This window comes from Acanthochromis polyacanthus, chromosome 1 (assembly GCF_021347895.1).
Source record: "Acanthochromis polyacanthus isolate Apoly-LR-REF ecotype Palm Island chromosome 1, KAUST_Apoly_ChrSc, whole genome shotgun sequence".
Classification (NCBI taxonomy): domain Eukaryota; kingdom Metazoa; phylum Chordata; class Actinopteri; family Pomacentridae; genus Acanthochromis; species Acanthochromis polyacanthus.
This window is the reverse complement of record NC_067113.1, coordinates 16260294-16281030: the sequence shown is the minus strand read 5'-3', so window position 1 is coordinate 16281030 and position 20737 is coordinate 16260294. Positions and strand designations below refer to the sequence as shown.

The 20737-nt window shown below is 40.7% G+C and overlaps 3 protein-coding genes across 3 annotated transcripts; 2 read left to right on the top strand and 1 right to left on the bottom strand.

Annotated features, from left to right (window-relative positions):
- Positions 1 to 424: 424 nt before the first annotated feature.
- On the top strand, positions 425 to 8841 carry ppp1r14d (protein phosphatase 1 regulatory inhibitor subunit 14D). The gene is made up of 4 exons (XM_022195511.2): positions 425 to 924; positions 7749 to 7829; positions 8154 to 8186; positions 8367 to 8841. Exons 1-4 carry the CDS (start codon positions 745 to 747, stop codon positions 8433 to 8435), a joined length of 363 nt encoding a protein of 120 aa, XP_022051203.1. The 5' UTR covers positions 425 to 744; the 3' UTR covers positions 8436 to 8841.
- Positions 8597 to 13418, bottom strand: zfyve19 (zinc finger, FYVE domain containing 19). Its single transcript, XM_022195510.2, has 11 exons — positions 13225 to 13418; positions 13009 to 13130; positions 12861 to 12914; positions 12610 to 12776; positions 12351 to 12493; positions 12047 to 12155; positions 11658 to 11876; positions 11352 to 11428; positions 11033 to 11134; positions 10781 to 10938; positions 8597 to 10548 (listed from the first exon to the last, which is right to left on the bottom strand). Exons 1-11 carry the CDS (start codon positions 13276 to 13278, stop codon positions 10470 to 10472), a joined length of 1284 nt encoding a protein of 427 aa, XP_022051202.1. The 5' UTR covers positions 13279 to 13418; the 3' UTR covers positions 8597 to 10469.
- A 47-nt stretch (positions 13419 to 13465) lies between these two features.
- Positions 13466 to 18811, top strand: bub1bb (BUB1 mitotic checkpoint serine/threonine kinase Bb). Its single transcript, XM_022195484.2, has 9 exons — positions 13466 to 13590; positions 15794 to 15952; positions 16379 to 16438; positions 16526 to 16670; positions 16769 to 16965; positions 17061 to 17224; positions 17360 to 17553; positions 17656 to 17756; positions 17939 to 18811. The coding sequence occupies exons 2-9, from the start codon at positions 15813 to 15815 to the stop codon at positions 18231 to 18233; spliced, it is 1296 nt and encodes a 431-aa protein (XP_022051176.1). The 5' UTR covers positions 13466 to 13590; positions 15794 to 15812; the 3' UTR covers positions 18234 to 18811.
- Positions 18812 to 20737: the final 1926 nt, after the last annotated feature.

Below are 20737 nucleotides of genomic sequence, written 5' to 3'. Positions count from 1 at the left end.
ACGTGTTTGTGAACACAAGAGCCCTTAGTGTCTCAAACACTTTTGACTTTTTGAGCAAATGAATACTTTTACTGGGTGGAATGAGAAGAAAACTATGGTGGTGTGTTGGTTTGTCTATATTTATGAAGAAAGTAATGAGAGGGAGGAAAAAACAAAAGTGTAAATGTGTTTTTTTTTATCAATTTTGTGATGTCAGATGGAATGTTGGCAGCCAAAGTAATAATTATAAGTTGATGGCTTTCTCCACTCTTTTTATTGCTGTAGTTGACCTATGCTCCCCCACCTGCTATAAGACAGGGGAAGAGAGCAAAAAGCAAAAACACACACCCTGTGAAGTGCACGCGCGCGCACACACACACATATACAGACGCATGCACACACACATACGGAGCCATATCTCATTACCATCCTCCTGATAGTGCAGCCAGTGGGTGTTGCAAGAGGAGGAGGGAAGGCGAGCAAGACAGTGAGCTTTAGAGAGAGAGAGAGAGGGAGAGGACAGGCAGGAACCAGAGCCAGCATTAAAGAGAGGGAGAGCACGAACACTCAACAAGATAACAGGAGATACGCGTGGGAACAGCAGCCCACTGGAAAAGCAGAATCACAGATAGAGGCAGAGCAGGGGAGTTGGTGTGTGCAGGACGAGCGTGTCAGAGCTGGTGGGTCTTACTGTGTGTGTGTGTGAGTGTGTGCGTGTGAGGCAGCTCAGTGTGTTTCCACGGTTCTCCTGAGGCCGTGGCAGCCATGGCGTCAGAGCCCAGCACCCAGGCCAGGGTGATGTTCCAGGCAACGGACAAAACAGAGGAGCCGTCGCACCGAAAGCTGGGCAAGCTGACAGTCAAATACAACCGCAAGGACCTGCAGAGGAGGCTGGATATCGAGGAGTGGATCGACGGGCAGCTGCACCTGCTGTTTGACTGTGAGGTAGGAGAGGGCTGGCTCACACAGACACACACTCAGATGTACACTGCTGCCTGAACAGGAGGTGAGGGAGGCACTAAACTGCTCATAGGTGGTTGCAGTGGGCTATCCATCATTTATAGCTACCTAAATAAGGGGAGTGGGCGGGAGGCGAGAAGCTGTGCTTCATGGCTGCAGTTTTTTTGGCACAGGATTCGTCATGTGTCATCAACCTGACTGCAGTGTCAGCTGTGGGGTGTTCTACTATGGTGATGTGATTATTTTGCAGATATGTGATGGTGTCTGAGTGAAGTCACAAGGAAGCATTTGTAAGCATGATGCAGCCTTAATAAAACACCTCCATCACTTTAAGCATATGGCTGCCACATGGCTGCATTAACAATTTAGGCATTTAGATGATAGCTGTACACAGTGTTAGATTCTAGTATCAGCAACAATTAAAGCAAACAATTCTGAGGAGGAACAGAATCAGAGCACCGCAAGAATTTCTACTGTGACTTGGTGATAAATTATAACAGAAATGTCAGAAAATGTAATAATAATAGAAGCTAAGGACAGCAGGAGAGAGGATATTATTATTTTTAAATGTACTAAAAAAAATCTGCTTTGTATGTCCTGCTATAATGGTGGCATCCAGGACATCACGTCCTCCTTTTAGTGCCTGTGTCCTGTTAGTTTGTAAACACACTCACACAGTCACTCACTTACTAAGCATGATAGAAACTACACAGATAACCCGATGCATTAGAGGACTAATGATGAATTAACATAAAGCAGGGAAAGATATTTTTATGCTTTAAGATACAGGCTTTACATTAACATGGGTCACATGTTATGGTATTAGAATAGTTAAAGCATTGAAATATGTATACATTATTCCATGGTGTGATTAATGTTTCTATAGACGGCTACATTTTAATATTACTGGGGATTATAGTGAGACATCAGTCAGCTTACACACACAATAACAACACAACTCTCATAACTCCACTCCTGTACCGTGGGATACAATCCAATTATGTCAGAGACTCCATATTGATTTGCTTGGCATTCTCTGAGGGGAAACCATGGCAACAGATGTCTCATCGCCCACACGAGGCATCATGGCAGAGTGGAATTAGGGGTGTCTGCTAAGGAGCATGAGCTTCCTAATGACGATGCAGATCAGATGACAACACCGCCTCCGTTTCATGCCGGAGAAGGCAGAGACAAAGTGTTTCTCATTTAATTCTTGAACCACACAGAGACCCTCCGCTGTATGTGGCATAGAGCCACATCTCTGCCTGGCATCCCCTTACACTGCCCTTTGCATATGGCATATACTAATGCTGCAGAATGTGAGCAAGCATGCACATCCATCTGGCTGGCTGAACTGAAAGTTCTCAGGAGTAAATGTGGTGATAAGCAGCTAACATCTCTTAATCTAGATCAGTGGATATTCAGGGTTAAGCCTGCCTGCTTTAATGTAAAAACATTTTAGTCACAGCAGGGTGCGAGGGATTTACAATATTGTTTAAATATTTTCAGTATCACAACACTTATTTCCTGAGCTTTATTCCATTTGCAGCCCAAGCCTCCTTCCCCGAGGTAATATATGGTAATGTGCTTGTGAAGCTGAGGGTGGAATAAATCACATTAGTGGAAACCAGGACATGCAGAAAACAAAACCAGATCTGAAGTCTTTCTCTGTCTTACTCGTTTGATCTCGTCCCAGAAACATATAATTATTTCACATTTGCTGTACTTTGCCTTTCATGTTGTGGCTCTAACGTGGGTATTAATGTGAAGCACATGTACAGCACAGATAGTGGATGTTTCCCAGCTCGGTGATAGATGAAGTCTTCGGATGATTCATGAGGTGACAACACTCTATAATAACACTACTCATTTCTCTGTTTGAATCACGATCAAACCTGTCACGTTTTGACTTCAGTTACTCTTCTTTAGAAGTTTCCTACGAGTAGTTTATGTTCTTCACATATGTAAATGAAGGCTTAACTTTCCAGCTGGGATAGACTGGACATTTGCATTAGCTACCTGTGTGGAATTAGCTTGGGTTTGTCCATGTGCACTGGCCAGTGTAATGAATTTCGCATGGGCCCAGGGGAAGGTTACTCTGTTGGTTCTCGGAGTCTTCCGCGTGGAAGCATTTACCATCAGTCCCCCTGTGTCACCGCCTGAATTATTTAGCCACATCTCTAATTCATACAAGTGCTGCCTCAGTCTGGAGTGGACGCTGTCATTGAGGTCTTCACACCTTTTCAAAAAACAGTAAACTAATAAAAGGTGTGAGAAACAGTTCTCAGACAGGCTAGAAAATCATAAGCATCGTCTGATCCTGATGCCGTGTATTAACGGAACTAACTCAGAGTCTGTTAGGTCATTCCAGTGAACACTTGCTTTATTGAAATTAGAATACTGTAGGATAGGAATAGATTTTTCATTGACAAAATGCTCATTTGTTTTAGACTTGGAATAATCCCACCATTTCATCAAATTCTTACTTCAGAATTGGCTTGGGTTTATGTAAATAGAACAACTTTGGAACTTTGTTTACCCTCTCTTAACGATACCAAGACTCACTCAGAGAAGTTAATGAATATTTTGATATGTGGGCAGCTCGTGCCTCTGACAGGAAAAGGGAACGCTCTGATAAGTTAAACATGCACTGGCATCTCAGAACAGACATTTTCCTGGGCATGGCTTCCTTATAATATCAAAACACACAGTGTGCATAAATGAACCACAGACTGCTGTGTTTTGTCTGAATGTTTTCTAGAATGAGAGGCCAGTGAAGCAGGTCATGTAATATGTAAAGAAACTACAGGAAGTTTAACCAAACCTGTTTCAAACAATAACAGTTAAAAAGCCCAATATGCTGTTAGCTGCTAATACACCACATCATTCTAGCCTCAGCTGCATGACGTGACACAACATGTTACTAAATCACCAAATTTACGTGCTTTCCTCAGAGAGCATGATGAATAGCAAAGCTGATGGCAACATGCAGGGTTTTTCCTGGTTCAGGGGGGCCTTTGCAGGGAAGGAATCAGTCCATGTACAGTCAAAAACAAATTTCCTTTGACAGAAATTTGGTCATTTTTCAGTAATTTCTCACTATTTAATTAAAAAAAAAATCTCTGTTATGCTTGAGTAAATAAAACCACTAATCAACCGATGGGTATTTTTTTTCGGTTCTTGATTCTTATCATTTTGCCGCTGGTGATTTTCCTTTGCCGTTGGCTAAAACCTCTTCAGGGGGTGCCTATTATTCCTAGATGACATGACTTTTAGTTATCTAGTTTCAATAGTTGATGACATTTATGTACAACTAAGAATGTTATTAAATGATAATGGCAAATATCCATCTAAAATGTCAAGAAAGTTCAGACACTTAGTCTGATTCTCAATGTACCAAACAAAGGTGAGAACAAGGTCAGGGGTCACCTAAATCATTAGGAATTGTTCACTTGGGACCATGAATGTCAATATTCAATTTCACTACTATTTTTCCAGTTTAGAGATGCTCTGTGGATGAAAACAATGGCTGAACCAAAAAAAAAATCAGTAAGCCACCCTTAGGCAATCGTGTTAAAAAATATTTACTGAGCACACCCATAGACTGTATATATAGTGGACGTAGCATCTGGCTCCAGAATTGAAGCCAACCCGGAAGTGTCAAAAACTTGCAATATCACGCCGTCCGCTAGGGTTGGCTCCAAAAAGCTTTTTCTCCATAGACCCCAATTCATTTTTGGAAAAAATAAAATTTGATAGACTGATTTTCTACAGCTCAGGATTTTTTTCCCGTTAGTTTTCATGGTCAAAATGAGAGATCAGGTGGCCGATCTTAAAATAAATCAATACTGAATTTTAAATAAATCGTTAAAGTTGGCGGAGCCAGGGGGCGTGGCTATACTTGATAGACAGCAACAGAAGCCTCTGCAGTAAAATGTGGGCGGGATAAGAGTCTTCAGCCAATCCTGCCCCGAGTTGCTCTCCGGTCCAGTCTGTTTGATGACGCTTTTTACGTCACTGGCTCCAAAAAATCCAAAACGGCGACCAGGAAGTAGCAAAATCCGGGCTTCATTTTCTCGGCGTTGAAACTAACGGGTTAACGTCACGGTTAGTTTACGCTTTAGCACACCACAAAAATCTTTTTATATGGTCAGTTTTCCCTACAGTACAGCAGAGATGCATAAATGGATCTTTAGATCAATTCTTGACAATGGTGAAACTACCCTGAGTTTCAGCTATAAATTTCAGCAGTTCTCATCTTATCTGAGCTACTTATTTGGACTTTGGCTGTACTACCGTCTGAGACTGCAAATTCTCTGAGAACCGCTCTGATATTTATGAACTCCAGTGTTAGTGCTAACATTCATTTTAGCTTCAGTCTATTGCTTTTACCTTCAAAAAGTGCTGCTGAAATGTTTCTGCCCAGAGGCCTCATTAAAATGCTATATTCCTCTGACAACGAGGGTAACTCTCAACAATAACGAACACTGAAAAGTGAGCTGAAGGTTCATATCGCACTTCTTCATGGTAAATGCACATGTTCCCCTCAGCTCAGTGAAAATGCCTCTCATTGTTATTCAGCGGTACTCGGCATGGCTCTGTTTTCAGAGGCAGACAGGGGAGGTTTAAGAGCAGTATAAATAAAAGAGCACTTTAACATTGTTTCTCTTTTATATTCACAGCTCTAGGTTTCATTTTTAGACTTAGTCTTTACTTTTTGAACATACAGAGCTATACAATTATGCTATAACAATCCTAACTGTGAAAATGAAAACTCTCCAAAGCTGAGTGAATGACTCAACAGCTATACCAGAGCAAATTTCTGCAGTTATAAATATTAACAATGGAGTGTGACTTGAATATATAGAGGTGACAAATTTAAAGAAAAAACAACATAAAAGTCTTAGCATGGAGCCTCTTGGCACTGTTTCTCCAAGTCTCAGTCCCTTGAACTCTACTGGAGCGACTGAACACCATTCTCCCAAAAGATATTCCCCCATATGGCGTTTGTTTGGTGAGCACTGTCTAACATGTTGGTCCAAAACGTCCCATAGTTGTTTGAATGGGTTGCGATCTGGTGTTGTGAAGATTAGAGGACATGAGTTACATCATATTCATTCTTATCAAACCACTGAGTGACCCTTCGTGTTATCCTAAAAGAGATCACTCCCATCAAGATGGAAATGTTCCATCATAGGATAAAGGTCATCAATTATTTCCATGGACCCTTCCCTTTGAGAGGACAAAATAACCCTGAGCCTCCAGAATTCCTCAAGCAGCAATCAATGGTTGAAGCTTTTCCTTTAATTAGTCACCTGCAGTAATTCAGCAACAAAACTGCCAGTTAACTTTTAAAATAATGACTGACATTGAGCACTATATACCTCTTTGACTGAGTGTGGGAGTGCTTACTTTGTCATCAAATCTAACTGGAAAGTTGTGCAGCAGTAGGGAAACAATGTTCTACTGCACAAATAAAGCCTACGTATGCAATGCACGAGGAGGAAGTATAGATACGCTTAAAATGACCTGCCCTATTTTCTGAACACTAAACAACTACAAGCACTGGGACAAGCCCAGTACAGTGCAGATAATAAAAACAATTTGCAAAAAAAAAAAAAGCAGCTTAACACAGCAGAGCTGGTAAAGCAAAGCCCACACAGAACAGAAAAGAACAGCATGAGCCCAAGAAAAAAAAAAAAAAAAAACTAAAGGGATCAAGCCTGCATTTATCCTGCAGACATCAGCAGAATCACACAGGGTCCAAACTGGCAGCATGTATCAATTAGAGGGGGCACAGGGGACTGTGAAGGTGGGCCCATCTAATCCGCCACTCAGCACTTCCACATTGATTAGCTCTCTCCTCATCTAGAGAGCCGCGCGAGCCTCATCCAGTGCAGCCATGAAAACTCCCCAACCGGAAAATATTCCTCCTAAAAAAAAAGAGGCCACACTTGTCAAATGTGAGTGTACACCTGCTGACTGTGGATATCTTAGTGTTCAGGATTGCTCCAGTGAGCACTCCTCATTCCCCCCTGGAAAGTGCAGTTGAAAGGTATTAAGAGCCTGTGATATGAATTGATTACTTTGCTATATTTGCTTTTGATAAGTGGAGACTCTGACACATTAATCTCTGGCAGTAATCTTAAAATGTGCTGCCAGCTATTGCTTAGTTAAGGCTGACATTTTAGGAAAAGAGGTTTGTATGGATTTAGGAAACACGCAGGTCGCTCTATTACAGTTAATGCCGCCCATGGGTTTGTATGTCATTTCAGATATATACCCGATGTGTGCAAAACCCATCTAAGATCTTTGGAAAATATTTAAGCTGGAACTGATCTCTCAGTAATGGCTGAGATCAATGCCAACTTGGTAAACCACCCATGAAATCTGATGGTGGCACGTGGCAAGTTTAGCCTCCTCCAGCCTTCATGGCTCAGTGCTCTACAGCTGAGAAATATGAGTTTTGTTTTGTTTTTTCCAATTTCTACAACTCAACCAACACTATTAAGTGAAATGACTGCTAGCAAAAGTTGGGTGCAAATGTTTTAAAACTCCACAATAGTAGAGTTTAAGCTCGTAAAGCTGCCTACAAATCCTTGCCATGTTGCATCACATCTTGTGTTCCTTCTCTCCCTTCTGAATGGCTGGGCTTAGGGGTGTGGACATTTTTACCACTGTGAGTGAAGGATGGCTCCAAGCCCATATTATACAATGCAGTCTGAAAGAGCTTTTGTAGCATGCAAATGTGGGCAATATAGCAATAAAGGAATATTGTCTTTACCTTGTATTTCTCTCTGCTCTCACAGGAAGAAGAGATCCCAGAGTTAGAGATTGACATAGACGAGCTCCTGGAGCTGTCAGATGAAGGGCAGAGAACCCGGCTGCTGGTAAGACTGTAAAATAACCCACACAATGAAAAACTATATTCCCTAGTGTTTTGTTTATACAGAAATCTACTTAATTTGACTGTGTTAGCTTGCCACATTAGGCTATTTCACTAAGATTCCAATTGTGCAAACAAATAGGGAGTTCAACAGTCAGACTCAAAGAATTTTTAACACTTCCTAATCGACACCTCTGTAAATATATGATTATTTGCTATGTGGGGTAATAGTTTAAGAGGGACTTGACCCTTGATGGAATCCAATTTTGCAATGTTTGCAGTGGAAAATTTTGCTAATGAGCCTTTTTCTGTTTGTTGTCTTTGATAGGAATTGTTGCAGGAATGCGGCAAGCCAAAAGAGGTGAGACAAAAAAATGTCCGTCACTTATGTGAAACTACACACTAATATTAGTCTTCTTGAAGACTGCAATATTAATTCACTACAACTAAAAATATTTGGTTAGTATTATGACAATGTTGTCTAGTTAATAAAAGTCACACTCAGAAAAATAATCATCTATTTTCTCTATCTTCCCCACAGGATTTTATTAACGGGCTGCTCTACAGGATAAAAGGTTTACGCAAAATGTCTGGTCCCTTGAAGAAATAATTATAGGTCAAATTACCAATCGAGACAATGGAGCCTCTTCTCTTCCCATCTCCCACGCGCTAACCATTTGGATGCCCGTATGAGCGGTTCACGTGTCCAAGGGAATCTTTTCCTTCCCTCTGCCTCCTTCCTGGGTCAACAGCAGACTAACACCAGAGCAGTGGATGTTTGAATGGATTTTTTATTAGTACTATTGTTATTATTTCACTTTAATTTATGGACTGCTAGAACATTTTGTCTCACATTAGCATACCAATAATGTACATGTGATAAAAGCTGTACTATTACTCAGTTGGACTGTTTTTTTTGGTGCAAGACTGTACATTTTCCGTTGCCTATTTATGTACATAAATATTTTGTTCAGATGACAGTGTTGTCGAAATAAAATTCAACATTTTCAAAACAAGGCGGTTCATGAGTTATGGAAATGGTTACATTGGATTTTAAACAAAGCGATGAACCACGATGTATCGTCAGGTGTTATTAATTCCACATATACAAATAAATATCGACATGTATATTACACTCATGATTTTACAGTACCCATTAAACTACCCCGTCACCACAATTGCTCTTTATTACTGCTCTAAAACACAAATGCTGATTATGGCAACTCCAACACTTTCCTACAGAATGGCAGTCAGCATATTGTTCCCAGAATGCAAGACTCTGTTTTCTGGTGTAAATTTTTCAACACAGTGAAACAAAGGAAACAAAGGAGACGTTGACATGTGAAGTCTAGAAGTAAACACAGTGAAATCAGCAGCAGGATGTTCCATTAAGTATTCATCCATTATCCTCATCCATTTCCTGTCTGTGGTACGTGTACGGCATGGCCAGAAAAGGCAAACACAGTAACGGCCTCCATACCAACCTTAATGGAGCCAGCCCCCGGAGGAGAGTGTAATTATGGTTTCTCTGCAGTTAGCTAGACAGTAATGCACACTGATGAAACTGCACTCTGGCTATCTCGCTGTCATACACAGGGGGTCCTGGTTGAGGGCTCCATTATAGTAATTTGTATGGTTCTCTCCCACTTCCCCTCTTTTTTCTTCTCTGACACAGAAGCCATCCATACTGTCAGACTACGCTTCTGACAAAGCCTGCCAGTCTGAGATATTTTCATCAACTAATGATATCTTTGATCGAAAAAAGGCTTCAGTGTTAAAAATAAAACTAAAAGAAGTGCCAAGTTCTCTCGCAGATGTGACATAATGTCTGACACTTTCGCTTCACTTATAATGAAATTACACATAAGTACAGAGTTGCAGCCAAACATAGATTACAAGAGTGACTGCAGTGGCTGCCAAAAGAAAACAAAGCCCTCTGTAATCCTTTTATACTGACTCCTCTGTGCTTCTTCAGTCCGGAGATGACAGTAGTCTGGGATTGTACATCAGCCCAGATGAGCTCATGATGCGTTTGCTTTTTGTATGTGTTGTTAAAACATAAAAAAGGATCAAATGATAAGTGCAAAGTGCACTTAAAATGAGCCTTTGCTGCTATTAGGAAGTAGGACAACTGACATTAAAAAAAAACAACCTTATGCTTCTTATTCAGTTCGACAGTTTGAAACTTTTCTGTGTGCAGGAGCTGTGCAGTTTTGCAAAAATAACAACACGGTCTAGGAGCCTCTGTAAATGTTACTTGTATATTTTTTAAACATTCCACAAATATGAGCTATGTTATGGCCATTGTACATATTGTATTGCACTTACATAAGGTTTACGTTACTGCCTAATGGGTGCTCTATTAGCAATGCTACCAGTTGTGTCCTAATATATTCAGTAAATTCATAGATCAGCCTTAGCAATTACAGAAAGCTGATGCTGTTCGTCCTGTTAATAAATTGATGAACTAATAATTAATGGGTTATGACTGGGTCTGCCTTGCTTTAGTAATTAGGTAGTGTTGAAATGTTCCGGGATGCTATTTTAATTCTAATAATAGGTCACTTAAGGCTAAAGAACAAGTCTAATAGTGATGACTGACCAGAGCCTCATAAGGCAAAACACCTGCAGCAGAGTCTCACTATCATGTCTTCCTCTTCTTCTTTGGCGCAGTGTAGTTGGTGGTGTGATGCTCCACCCTGTCATATTTATCATGGCCTTCCCTGGGGAGATAATGGAGAGTGGATTGATAATTCATCAAACTAAATACTTTATATTCATGCTGCTTAACAGGATGGCAGCAGCCTGCTTACAATTTTTCTGGGTCATGGTATGCATTCCAAATCACAAGCATCTTTCTTGGGCACCAGAAGAAGATTTCCATGCAAGGCTCTACTGTGAGTCGAGACCCAGAAGTCTTATTGTGCTTATTAAAACCCATGTATGCTATGCTACCTGAAGCAGCGGTTGCAGTAGAGGTCTCCATCACAGGTGTGACAGCGAAGGGTGGCATCTTGGTTGCAGATGCAGCACCATGGAAGCTCTTCGTCATCACTGTCTGATGGTGGATTTGCTACAGCAGCTGGAACAACTCTGCTCTTGTGTGTTGGAGTCTTTAAAACACATCAGATGAGAAAGCATTTAAATTTTATGAACTCAAGCAGTTTAAAAAATTTAGCAATGTGTATTTTGAGTGTTGTTTCGTACCGGTTTCTTAGAAGCTTTTTTCTTCTCCGTGTTCTTTGGGCCGCTAGCTTCTAAAGGTATGTTGTAGCCACTGGCCTCATCCAACGCAGCTTCTTCTGAGAGCTGGAACCAAAATCAGCAACAACCTTAAAACATGGCTGTAGTTCACATTACAAATGCATAAAATGGAAAAATAGCAGCCCCTTGTGGCCGTTCTGACCTGTCTAAGTTAGTTCACAGTGGTCTTTAAAGGTGTAATACATAGTCTGTAATAAATGAACTACGTGCAAATCATTATCTACATTCTAGTGTAAGTGTTATTTTGCATTAAATCCCACACCTGTTTCAAAACTCTCATCACGGCTTCTTCCTCAGTTTCCTCATCACTATCAGGATGCTGGAAGTCCTCCGCAGTAACTATAAATAAGATACAATAATAACAGTTTGTGATACATTAACATTGAAACATTTCTATAATGGAGACAATGTTTACAATGCAAAGTCTTATCATATTAAAATAGAACAGAATATCCTTTTTTAGTCCCACAGGGAGAAATTTGCAGTTTTTATTTGACATTCCGATGGAACTACGCATAAAAGTTAAGGCTAAGAGACTTGTGTGCCAATAACTCTGCATGTTATGCACCTTTGTCTGGGTCTTGCCCCTTTAGCTGTGCCAGTCTCTTGGCCATGCTGAGAATCTGGTCCTGCGAATGGCGCTCCTTCCTCAGTTCCTCCATAGCCTCCTCTAGCAGATGGGCTTTCTCAGCCTCCAGCTGCTTGGCTGCACCCTGGTTCTCCTCTAAATTCTCGTCTAATGTTTCCCCTTCCCCCTTGTTGAGATCATTCATACGACCATCTGCACCTGCAGAGGATATAACAGGTTTCAGTACATTTAGGAGAGCAGCACAGTGGCTGATTTTGGTGTCCGGATGCTACAATAAAACCATTATGACTGTGTAAAACTATGAAATTACTGCATCCTTAAGAACTGATTCAATATGGATGAAATCAGTGAGACAAGTAATTTCTTACTGCATTCAGGATTTGATTGCTGGTTGTCAATGGCAACTTCTTCTGTCATGCGAGTAATCAGATCATTGGCTTGTTCCGTCTGAGTCCGGCTATCTGGTGGTTGATGCACCTGCACACATGAGCACACATACTTGTAACCAATTACAGCACAGTTCTTTGTCATGCAGTTTCTTTTATATGACACCAAACATACTTGAAGCTCTCACTGAGCTATACTTTAACTCCTGGGATGTTACAAACAAGTCTTGTTTGTAACATCCATGGGGGTTACAGTACTAGTAGAGTAAAACAGGACTTAGCTCACAGGTGGAGGAGCTTGAGAAGGTGGAGAGAAACCCTGTAAAGCTGCTAAACGGTCCTCCATCTCTGCTGCAGAAGGTACTGGCTGACTGGGAGCTTTTAGGGCAGCAAGTCGAGACTCAAGCTCTTTCTCAGAGGGGACAGACTCTGAAGAAAAGGTGAAATTTTATTATGGCTTTATGCAAAATGAAGGGAGTCATTACTGCATTGCATTTGTCAGATAGAATCAAAACGGTAGCTGCCACAAAATTTCATTCTATTACTTGGTGTTGTGTCTTCTTTGAGCTTTTGAAGTCTTTCGGCAATAGCTCGATCTTCTTTACTCAGGCCTTTGGTTGGCAGATGGGGCGCTTTGCTGTTTCTGCTCCCTCCATGGACAACGGGCTGTGTTGACTGTCCCTGCTGTTTCGCCTCAAATGCAGCAACCCGTCTAGGAAGGACACATGATGTTTAGATATTATGACTCAGCTGTACTGAAAGCGTGTAATCTTATCAAATTTCATTGCATACTAACTTTTTGTAATTTTCAGGAGGTGACCATCTTCCAGCATTGTTTGCAGACTCCCCACTAACAATGAGGAAAGGAAAACAGGCATTCAGCTTTAAAGCTCACTATCTGCAGTTTCTTTACACTAATATTTTCAGTATAGTCTGTGCATTACCTTGTCAGACTACCATGGCACTGCTTGCAGACCTTCTGCTGGGTGTTGCCACAGCGAGGCACCACAGCACTGAAAGTCAAACAGCTGGAGCAGAAGGAGCGGCCGCAATTCTTACAGCCCAGCTATGAGGACATTACAGCGTAAAGCACACAGTATACTCTCCTTTAAACGTTTTGTGAATATCTGTGTGAGTCATATTAGCCAGCGATGCCTTACCTCCTTCTTGAAGAGACTAAACTTTGACGCACAACAATAGCAACGACTGTCCATACCGACAAGCGAGACACCGAGTCATGAGACAGGCAATTATAGTGTGACTGATATTGCTGTAGCGGCTGAATCTGTATGAAAAATCAACTCGGTGAAGAGTTATGCAGCAGCTAGCTACCTATTTTCAGGTTGCTACAATCAAAACAGGAACCAACCCGGAAGACGTGCTGTGACGTCAGTTAGCGTTTTCCTGTTTCTGATATGTCCAATCAGATCTCTCGCGGTTCCAGTTCAAAACACTGAACCGTTTCAGCAGTCCTCCTGCAGCAACGGTAGACTTGCGACGATCTGGAAAAGAGACAAAGCAGCTGTGTAAGTGTTATGGAAAATCATCATTTTGCAGTTTTGCTTTATATATGATAAAGCGTATATGGTATGTCAGGCTAACAAAGTCTAGCGAGCTAAAGCTAATATTAGCTAGCTAGTATGTTAGCTGTCGCCCCACGTTAGGCCCCTTCTGACGTTAGTAACCAGCTCACAGTGGGAACATCAGTTGTCCTTCGGTCATACATGCAAGATGATAGTTACAGCAAACAGTACGTTTTTCCCTCACACTTTACTGTGTATTCTTTGAATTCTTACTGGTATTAACTCATGTTAGACCAAAATTCAGATTCATATTTTTTGTACATGCTCGTATTGTTATAATTTACTGTTACATGATCCTTGTGTTGTCACTTATATCACCGTTGTATAATATGATTCCCATGACCTGATTACAATTCAGTTTGCATCCTTCCACACCTATCTAAGATTAGAAAAATGATAGTGAGTATAATAAAATACATTTAGCTACATGGAACCTTTAGTTAGTGCATGATGTATTTAATATAATAATATATATGTGAGTGAGAGAGAGAGATTATTTATAACAACATATACACTACTGTTCAAAAGTTTGGGGTCACCCTGGCAATTTCATGTTTTCCATGAAAACTCATACTTCATGTGCTAAAATAATTGCACAAGGGTTTTCTAATCATCAGTTAACCTTTCAACATGATTAGCTAACACAATGTACCATTAGACCTATGTAGATATTCCATTAAAAATCAGCTGTTTGCAGCTAGAATAGTCATTTGTCACATTAACAATGTCTAGACTGTATTTCTGAATTTAATATTACCTTCATTGAAAAAAGCTTTTCTTTCAAAAAAAGTACATTTCTAATTGACCGCCAATTTTTTTATGGTAGTGTATGTATATGAGGAGGATGCAATTCAAAAATAATGATATATGGTTACAAAGTATGTAAACTTGTGAAAGTATAAATCAGAAAAGTCCCAGATCTTCACATTGTAGAAGCCCAACATGGAGAATGTTTGCCTTTTTTCTCAGAGAAGTCACTTAAAATCATTTCAACTGTTTCCTTAATAAAGCCTGAATCGAATAACATACAAGTTATTCTATAATAATATTATCAATGTAGACAAGAGCCAGTGTATCTACACTCAACAAAAATATAAACACAACACTTTTGTTTTTGCTCCCATTTTTTATGAGATGAACTCAAAGATCTAAAACTTTTTCCACATACACAATGTCTCCATTTCTCTCAAATATTGTTCACAAATCTGTCTAAATCTGTGACAGTGAGCACTTCTCCTTTGCTGAGATAATCCATCCCACCTCACAGGTGTGCCATATCAAGATGCTGATTAGACACCATGATTAGTGCACAGGTGTGCCTTAGACTGTCCACAATAAAAGGCCATTCTGAAAGGTGCAGTTTTATCACACAGCACAATGCCACAGATGTGACAAGATTTGAGGGAGTGTGCAATTGGCATGCTGACAGCAGGAATGTCAACCAGAGCTGTTGCTGGTGTATTGAATGTTCATTTCTCTACCATAAGCCATCTCCAAAGGCGTTTCAGAGAATTTGGCAGTACATCCAACCATCCTCACAACCGCAGACCACGTGTAACCACACCAGCCCAAGATCTCCACATCCAGCATGTTCACCTCCAAGTTGGTCTGAGACCAGCCACTCTGACATCTGCTGAAACAATCGCTTTGCATAGCCAAAGAATTTCTGCACAAACTGTCAGTAACCGTCTCAGGGAAGCTCATCTGCATGCTCGTAGTCCTCATCGGGGTCTCCACCTGACTCCAGTTCGTCGTCATAACCGACTTGAGTGGGCAAATGCATTGGAGCCACAACCAACCTTTCAGAGTGGCCTTTTATTGTGGGCACTCTAAGGCACACCTGTGCACTAATCATGGCGTCTAATCAGCATCTTGATATGGCACACCTGTGAGGTGGGATGGATTATCTCAGCAAGGGAGAAGTGCTCACTGTCACAGATTTAGACAGATTTGTGAACAATATTTGAGAGAAATGGTGATATTGTGTATGTGGAAAAAGTTTTAGATCTTTGAGTTCATCTCATAAAAAATGGGAGCAAAAACAAGAGTGTTGCATTTATATTTTTGTTGAGTGTAGATATTTTCGTGCAGAATGAGTACTAGTAAACAAACTGCTGATGACTTAAGTCTGTGTGTATGTCTGTAGGAATCTGGTCATTTCCACAATGGCAGAAGGAGGAGATGTGGAATGGGAGTTAAGCAAAGAAAACATCCAGCCACTGCGACGAGGCAGAGACATATCTGTGTTACATCAAGCACTCAGTCAACAGGACGGACCCACATCTGCAATCAACCAACAGAGACAGTATGAATGATCTTTTAAAGACACCCTCAGATGGAAAACATCATTGTTAACATGTCGTTGTTTATTTTTTTTAATGCTAGTATACATGTCATGAGAAAAATATTCAAAGCCATTGCTGAGTATGTATGCCTTGAAGATGCAGTGTACCAATGGCAGTCTTGCCTGTTTATGCAAAACAAACATAAGGAACAAATAATGTCAACTTTAAGGTTGGCCTATCTCATCTAACATTACTAACATGTTATTAGATGTGTGACAAAGCAATCAAGCCATAGGCTCATGTATCTGTTACTGCTATGTTATTACCATTGTAAAGAGCAATACACAAAATATAGAAATGCAAAACTTTTTTCACTGAAGGTATTTTCACTAAAATTTTCTCTCATTGCAATGCTAAATGAATAGCTTTTCCTTTTGTTTCTCCAGGGCCTTTGAGACTGAGCTGCGCATGTATGATGGAGATGACCCGCTTGGTGTTTGGGATCAGTAAGTGAAGTGTTTAAACGGCAAAGTGCATCCATAAACGTTGCTCTTGAATCTGTCCCTAATCCTAACATGGTTCTGTTTTAACAGGTATATTAAGTGGACAGAGCAAACCTTCCCTCAGGGAGGAAAGGAGAGCAACCTCGCCACGTTGTTGGAACGAGTGGTGACCAGATTCACAGAAGAGAAAAGTTACCACAATGACCCTCGCTATGTTGAGCTCTGGATCAAATTTGTACGTGCTGTAGCTTAACCTCTGACTGATTCTGTTACTTTGACAAATTAATGCAACAGTAATAACTTTTGCCATACATGTGTATTGTATATCATTAGGCAGAACACTGCCCGGAGCCCTTGGACATTTACAGGTACATGCAAGCCCAGGGAATAGGAGTGACACAGGCATCCTTGTACATCGCTTGGTCTGAGGAGTATGAGAATCAGGGCAACTATCGCAAAGCAGATCTGGTCTATCAAGAGGGATTCAAGAAATATGCTGAGCCTCAGGATAAGCTGCTCCAGTTTCATAAGTACGGATACATCGAGTAGTTTTAGAATGAAAGCAATTAATTCTCCACTCTAGCAGTTGTATCATCATCAAAATTTTTTCGATTGATGCTTATAGGGCTCTGCAGGCACGCGTGTCCCGACATGTGATGATGAACGTGGAAGAAGACAATAGTGATGATGAACTTAAACAGCCTGAGAGACTTTCTCTGGCTGACCTCAAAAGTCGAGGGAAGAAAAAGGCCATCGCCCCCGTCAACAGAACCGGTCCAGCAATCAGAAGTAAGCCCACGAATACAAATGGAAATCTGTTATGAAATGCTGAGCTAATGTTACCAGTGCTCCAACAACTTTAAATGTCAGCATTCATTTTGGAAAAATGATGGTTAATTTGAACTTTGATGGGTTTGTGAGCAGGTATTTCTGGAGGCCTGCAGTCACAGGGCGCTCCTGTCCTCAGCAACGCTTCAAACAGTCGGTTGGTGATCTTTGATGAGAACAAAACTGAAAGCGCCGGTTCATCAGAGCCAAAGTTGGAATCTTGGCTCGCTCCTCCCACGTCGAGGGCCAAGGAGAATGAGCAGAGGCCTGAAAGGTGGTGCGATGTCAAGGTATGACATAACAACGTCTTTGTCAGTTGAATTAATGTGTTTTTGTCATGAAGCATGGATAGGTTTTTAAAATTCCTTGTTTTCTCTGTTTCAAAATCATAGATACCTCAGAAGTCAAAATTTGGACATACTGTTATGGCCCCACCTCCTCCTAAACCCACCTTCCAACCATTTGTTGAGGAGTCAGACCAGCCTCCAACAATGTGAGTTACCACAAGAATCTCACTTTCATTGTAATTTTTGTTTCATTTTCTGTATTTGCTAATAAGAGGTTGCATATGACTGAATTTGTAGACTGAAGTGAACTAGATGGATAGATAGATACTTTATTAATTCGAATTGTACGTTAAATAAAAGTAAGTGCATTATTCTATCTGTCCCTCAGGACTCCATGTAAGATCAATCCGACAGTGAACATGGTTTTATCAGCACGTAAGCCGAGCAGAGAGGAAACTCCTCTCAAGAGACTCCAGGACCATCATCAGCAACAGAAGGAGGCAAAATCGGGAAAACTGCAGGAGCAGAGCATGTACTGTAAAGAGCTGCTGCTCAGTGGCGCCACTGAATTCTGCTTTGAGGAACTGCGTGCTGAACGCTTCTTCAAAAAGATGTCCCAGGAGTCACAGGAAGTCAGAAGTCAAGAGGATCAAGCTACTGCCAGTGCTGTAGTCGACGGCTAAGAGTTTGTTCTTTTCATGATTTTTTTACCTTCGTTTTGACGATATTTTATTGCAAGTATCATGTAAAGACTTTTGATATTGCTGTCATGAAATATGAGTTACTGAGAAGAGTTAAAAGACAAAAGGGATGAAGCTTTTTTGAAAGCTTTTGAACTAAAGACACTATTTTGAATGTTTTGGACTCAATAAAAATACAGTGGGTGGAGCATATATTGGGATGCAGGAATATATTGGGATGCATAATAAACAAATTTGGAATAAACATCTATACCACTTCAACAGTATAAACAGAAAAGGCTTTAGAGTAGCAGTTATAGAGGTACTTGATGTTATAGACATTTACATAGTCATACTAAACCACTACTCAAGTCACTAACATGTGCTCCTAATTTCCGTTATAGTCCATTTGTCAATCTTCTCAGTTGCATTGTCCTTAAGAACAGTGTGCTCTTTTCTTTAATGTTTTGTGTTCATTATTTGATCAACAGTTTTTTCTATACATTTCCAACACTGTCAAAAAGGGTTTCAGTGATGATTTATGTCTCAATCTGTGTAAAAATAAAATCTTCTCAGGCATGTGTCATCGATGTTCAATAAACTTGTTAACATCTTGCTGTTGACCTGAGATAGTGGAGGAGGGGTGTTGTAGTAATGCTCTGTCAGCAGGGGGCATGCAAGGGGAAGCATGGATTGTTCTCTGGGTAATGGTGTTTGGTTTGTTAATGGGGTGCAAGAACAATTTAGTGCTGACTGGAATCTGTCACTGTAGGTTCAAAAGCTCTGGTGAGTTAAAATAAAAACAATAACCATTTAAAGGGTTAAATGACCTATTTATTTACCCTAATAAATGGACTATATTTCTCACTGCAGGGCCTCTTGTACAACGCTTGTAGGACATGAGACTCAGGAGCAGATTAACAATGTTAATCATTGTCCTGGAGAGGTTACCCAGAAGGCCACTGAGTAAAGTGGTGGGACTACACCTAAACCTAATCTAGTGTGATGATGGGATCCACTTCACACCGACAGCTCGCAGGCCAGACATTGATGAATGGCTGGAAGACGGTTGGTTGTGGCTCATTAGCAAGTGAAATCCACAGTTTGCAGCTGCGGACAGAGCAGGCCTTGGTTATCCCCAAGAGGCCACAGTTGTGATATATGGCACAGAGTGGTGCTGCTTTTACATGCATGTGGATCACAGGAGGAGCACACTCTAATCTCACACCGGTAATGTGACACTGCCAGCCAAGATCATCCAAAGTAGTAATTTCCCGGACTGTCTGCTTAAATTTTCCGTAGTGCTCAGAGTACCAGGAATCCAGTGATAAATGATAGGCAACATGATGCACCCCCATCATAATAACACAGCATAACTACACCATAATGCATCCTCTATGGCGCGCTATTTGACATGACTTATTAAAAGCTCATCTCATGAAAGCAAGCAGCCAGTACTTCAGGCAGAAAATCCATAGCTCTCTGTTACTGCACTGGAGCAATGGTAGAAGCAGAGCTACATTTCCTTAATGTGCTGCAGACAGGCCCTCAGAGAAGAGCTTTTGTCCTGTGATAGCCAAGAACACTCAGGCACCATGTGGGCCGTGTTTACAGTCAGCGCTCTTAACCTATTTGTGCATTTTGTATTTACATGCACCAGTTAACAGAAAGATGAGCCTTTGCCTCACTTAGAAGTCTCTAGTAGATGTTATAGGCACAGAGGTGAACTGCACTTGGCTGCTCAGGTATGGAGATGGACAAGCCTGCAAAAGTGCAAATAAAACAAAAATCACTATCTGTCCATAAAAAACTAAGACCTGGCAAATAAACACACAATATATATTGTGTCTGAGTGCACACAAATACAGTTTTTTCCAAGTCTTACTTACAAGACTTACTAGACTGTTTAATGTAGGTCATTCAGGACAAACTCACAAACTATTTATTTGTTTACATACGCCTTAGCATAAATGCAACAGGCACATATAGTAGAAACACACAGAACACAAACAGTCTTTGAGACAGAATTCAACTAGCAACCTTTAGGCACACATTGCTGTTGAGCTGTTGAGTTTTTGCATTTATGCAGAAACTTCACACCAAAGCTGAACCCTTGACCCATGAACAGCTGCCATCATGCACATCCTACCAGCCTGAACAAACATGTGCGAAAATCATCTAAAACATGTAAACATCTAAAACTTGAGAACCACTGAACATGTTTTCATTATATGAAAAGCTCATACTTTAGGTTAAACCAGCGAACTAGAAATAGCTGTCAGTCCTCCACTCTACTAACCAAGCCAAATCTATGGAACATGTGACAGCTGAACATTTTTAAATACATATTTATGAATCGTGTTGTATTCTAAACAGTATTTGAATACATAGACTACAATAGAATGACACAGAGGTCCAAGTGCAATACTAACTTTCGGCCCTCAGTTATACCACAGACATTAGCTGTTCAACAACAATATGAATGGAGGAACAAGAAGCAAACCTCT

What these genes read in the sequence shown, in the direction of transcription:
- zfyve19 (XM_022195510.2), bottom strand. Translation starts at nt 13,278, where the DNA reads ATGGACAGTCGTTGCTATTGTTGTGCGTCAAAGTTTAGTCTCTTCAAG. An exon ending in TTAGTCTCTTCAAGAAGGAG is followed by an intron (nt 13,131 to 13,224) that starts GTAAGGCATCGC and finishes ATGTCCTCATAG; the next exon opens with CTGGGCTGTAAGAATTGCGG. An exon ending in CCTCCTGAAAATTACAAAAA is followed by an intron (nt 12,777 to 12,860) that starts GTTAGTATGCAA and finishes TGTCCTTCCTAG; the next exon opens with ACGGGTTGCTGCATTTGAGG.
- ppp1r14d (XM_022195511.2), top strand. Translation starts at nt 745, where the DNA reads ATGGCGTCAGAGCCCAGCACCCAGGCCAGGGTGATGTTCCAGGCAACG. An exon ending in ACCTGCTGTTTGACTGTGAG is followed by an intron (nt 925 to 7,748) that starts GTAGGAGAGGGC and finishes CTGCTCTCACAG; the next exon opens with GAAGAAGAGATCCCAGAGTT. An exon ending in AATGCGGCAAGCCAAAAGAG is followed by an intron (nt 8,187 to 8,366) that starts GTGAGACAAAAA and finishes TCTTCCCCACAG; the next exon opens with GATTTTATTAACGGGCTGCT.
- bub1bb (XM_022195484.2), top strand. Translation starts at nt 15,813, where the DNA reads ATGGCAGAAGGAGGAGATGTGGAATGGGAGTTAAGCAAAGAAAACATC. An exon ending in TTGAGCTCTGGATCAAATTT is followed by an intron (nt 16,671 to 16,768) that starts GTACGTGCTGTA and finishes GTATATCATTAG; the next exon opens with GCAGAACACTGCCCGGAGCC. An exon ending in AAAGGTGGTGCGATGTCAAG is followed by an intron (nt 17,554 to 17,655) that starts GTATGACATAAC and finishes TCAAAATCATAG; the next exon opens with ATACCTCAGAAGTCAAAATT.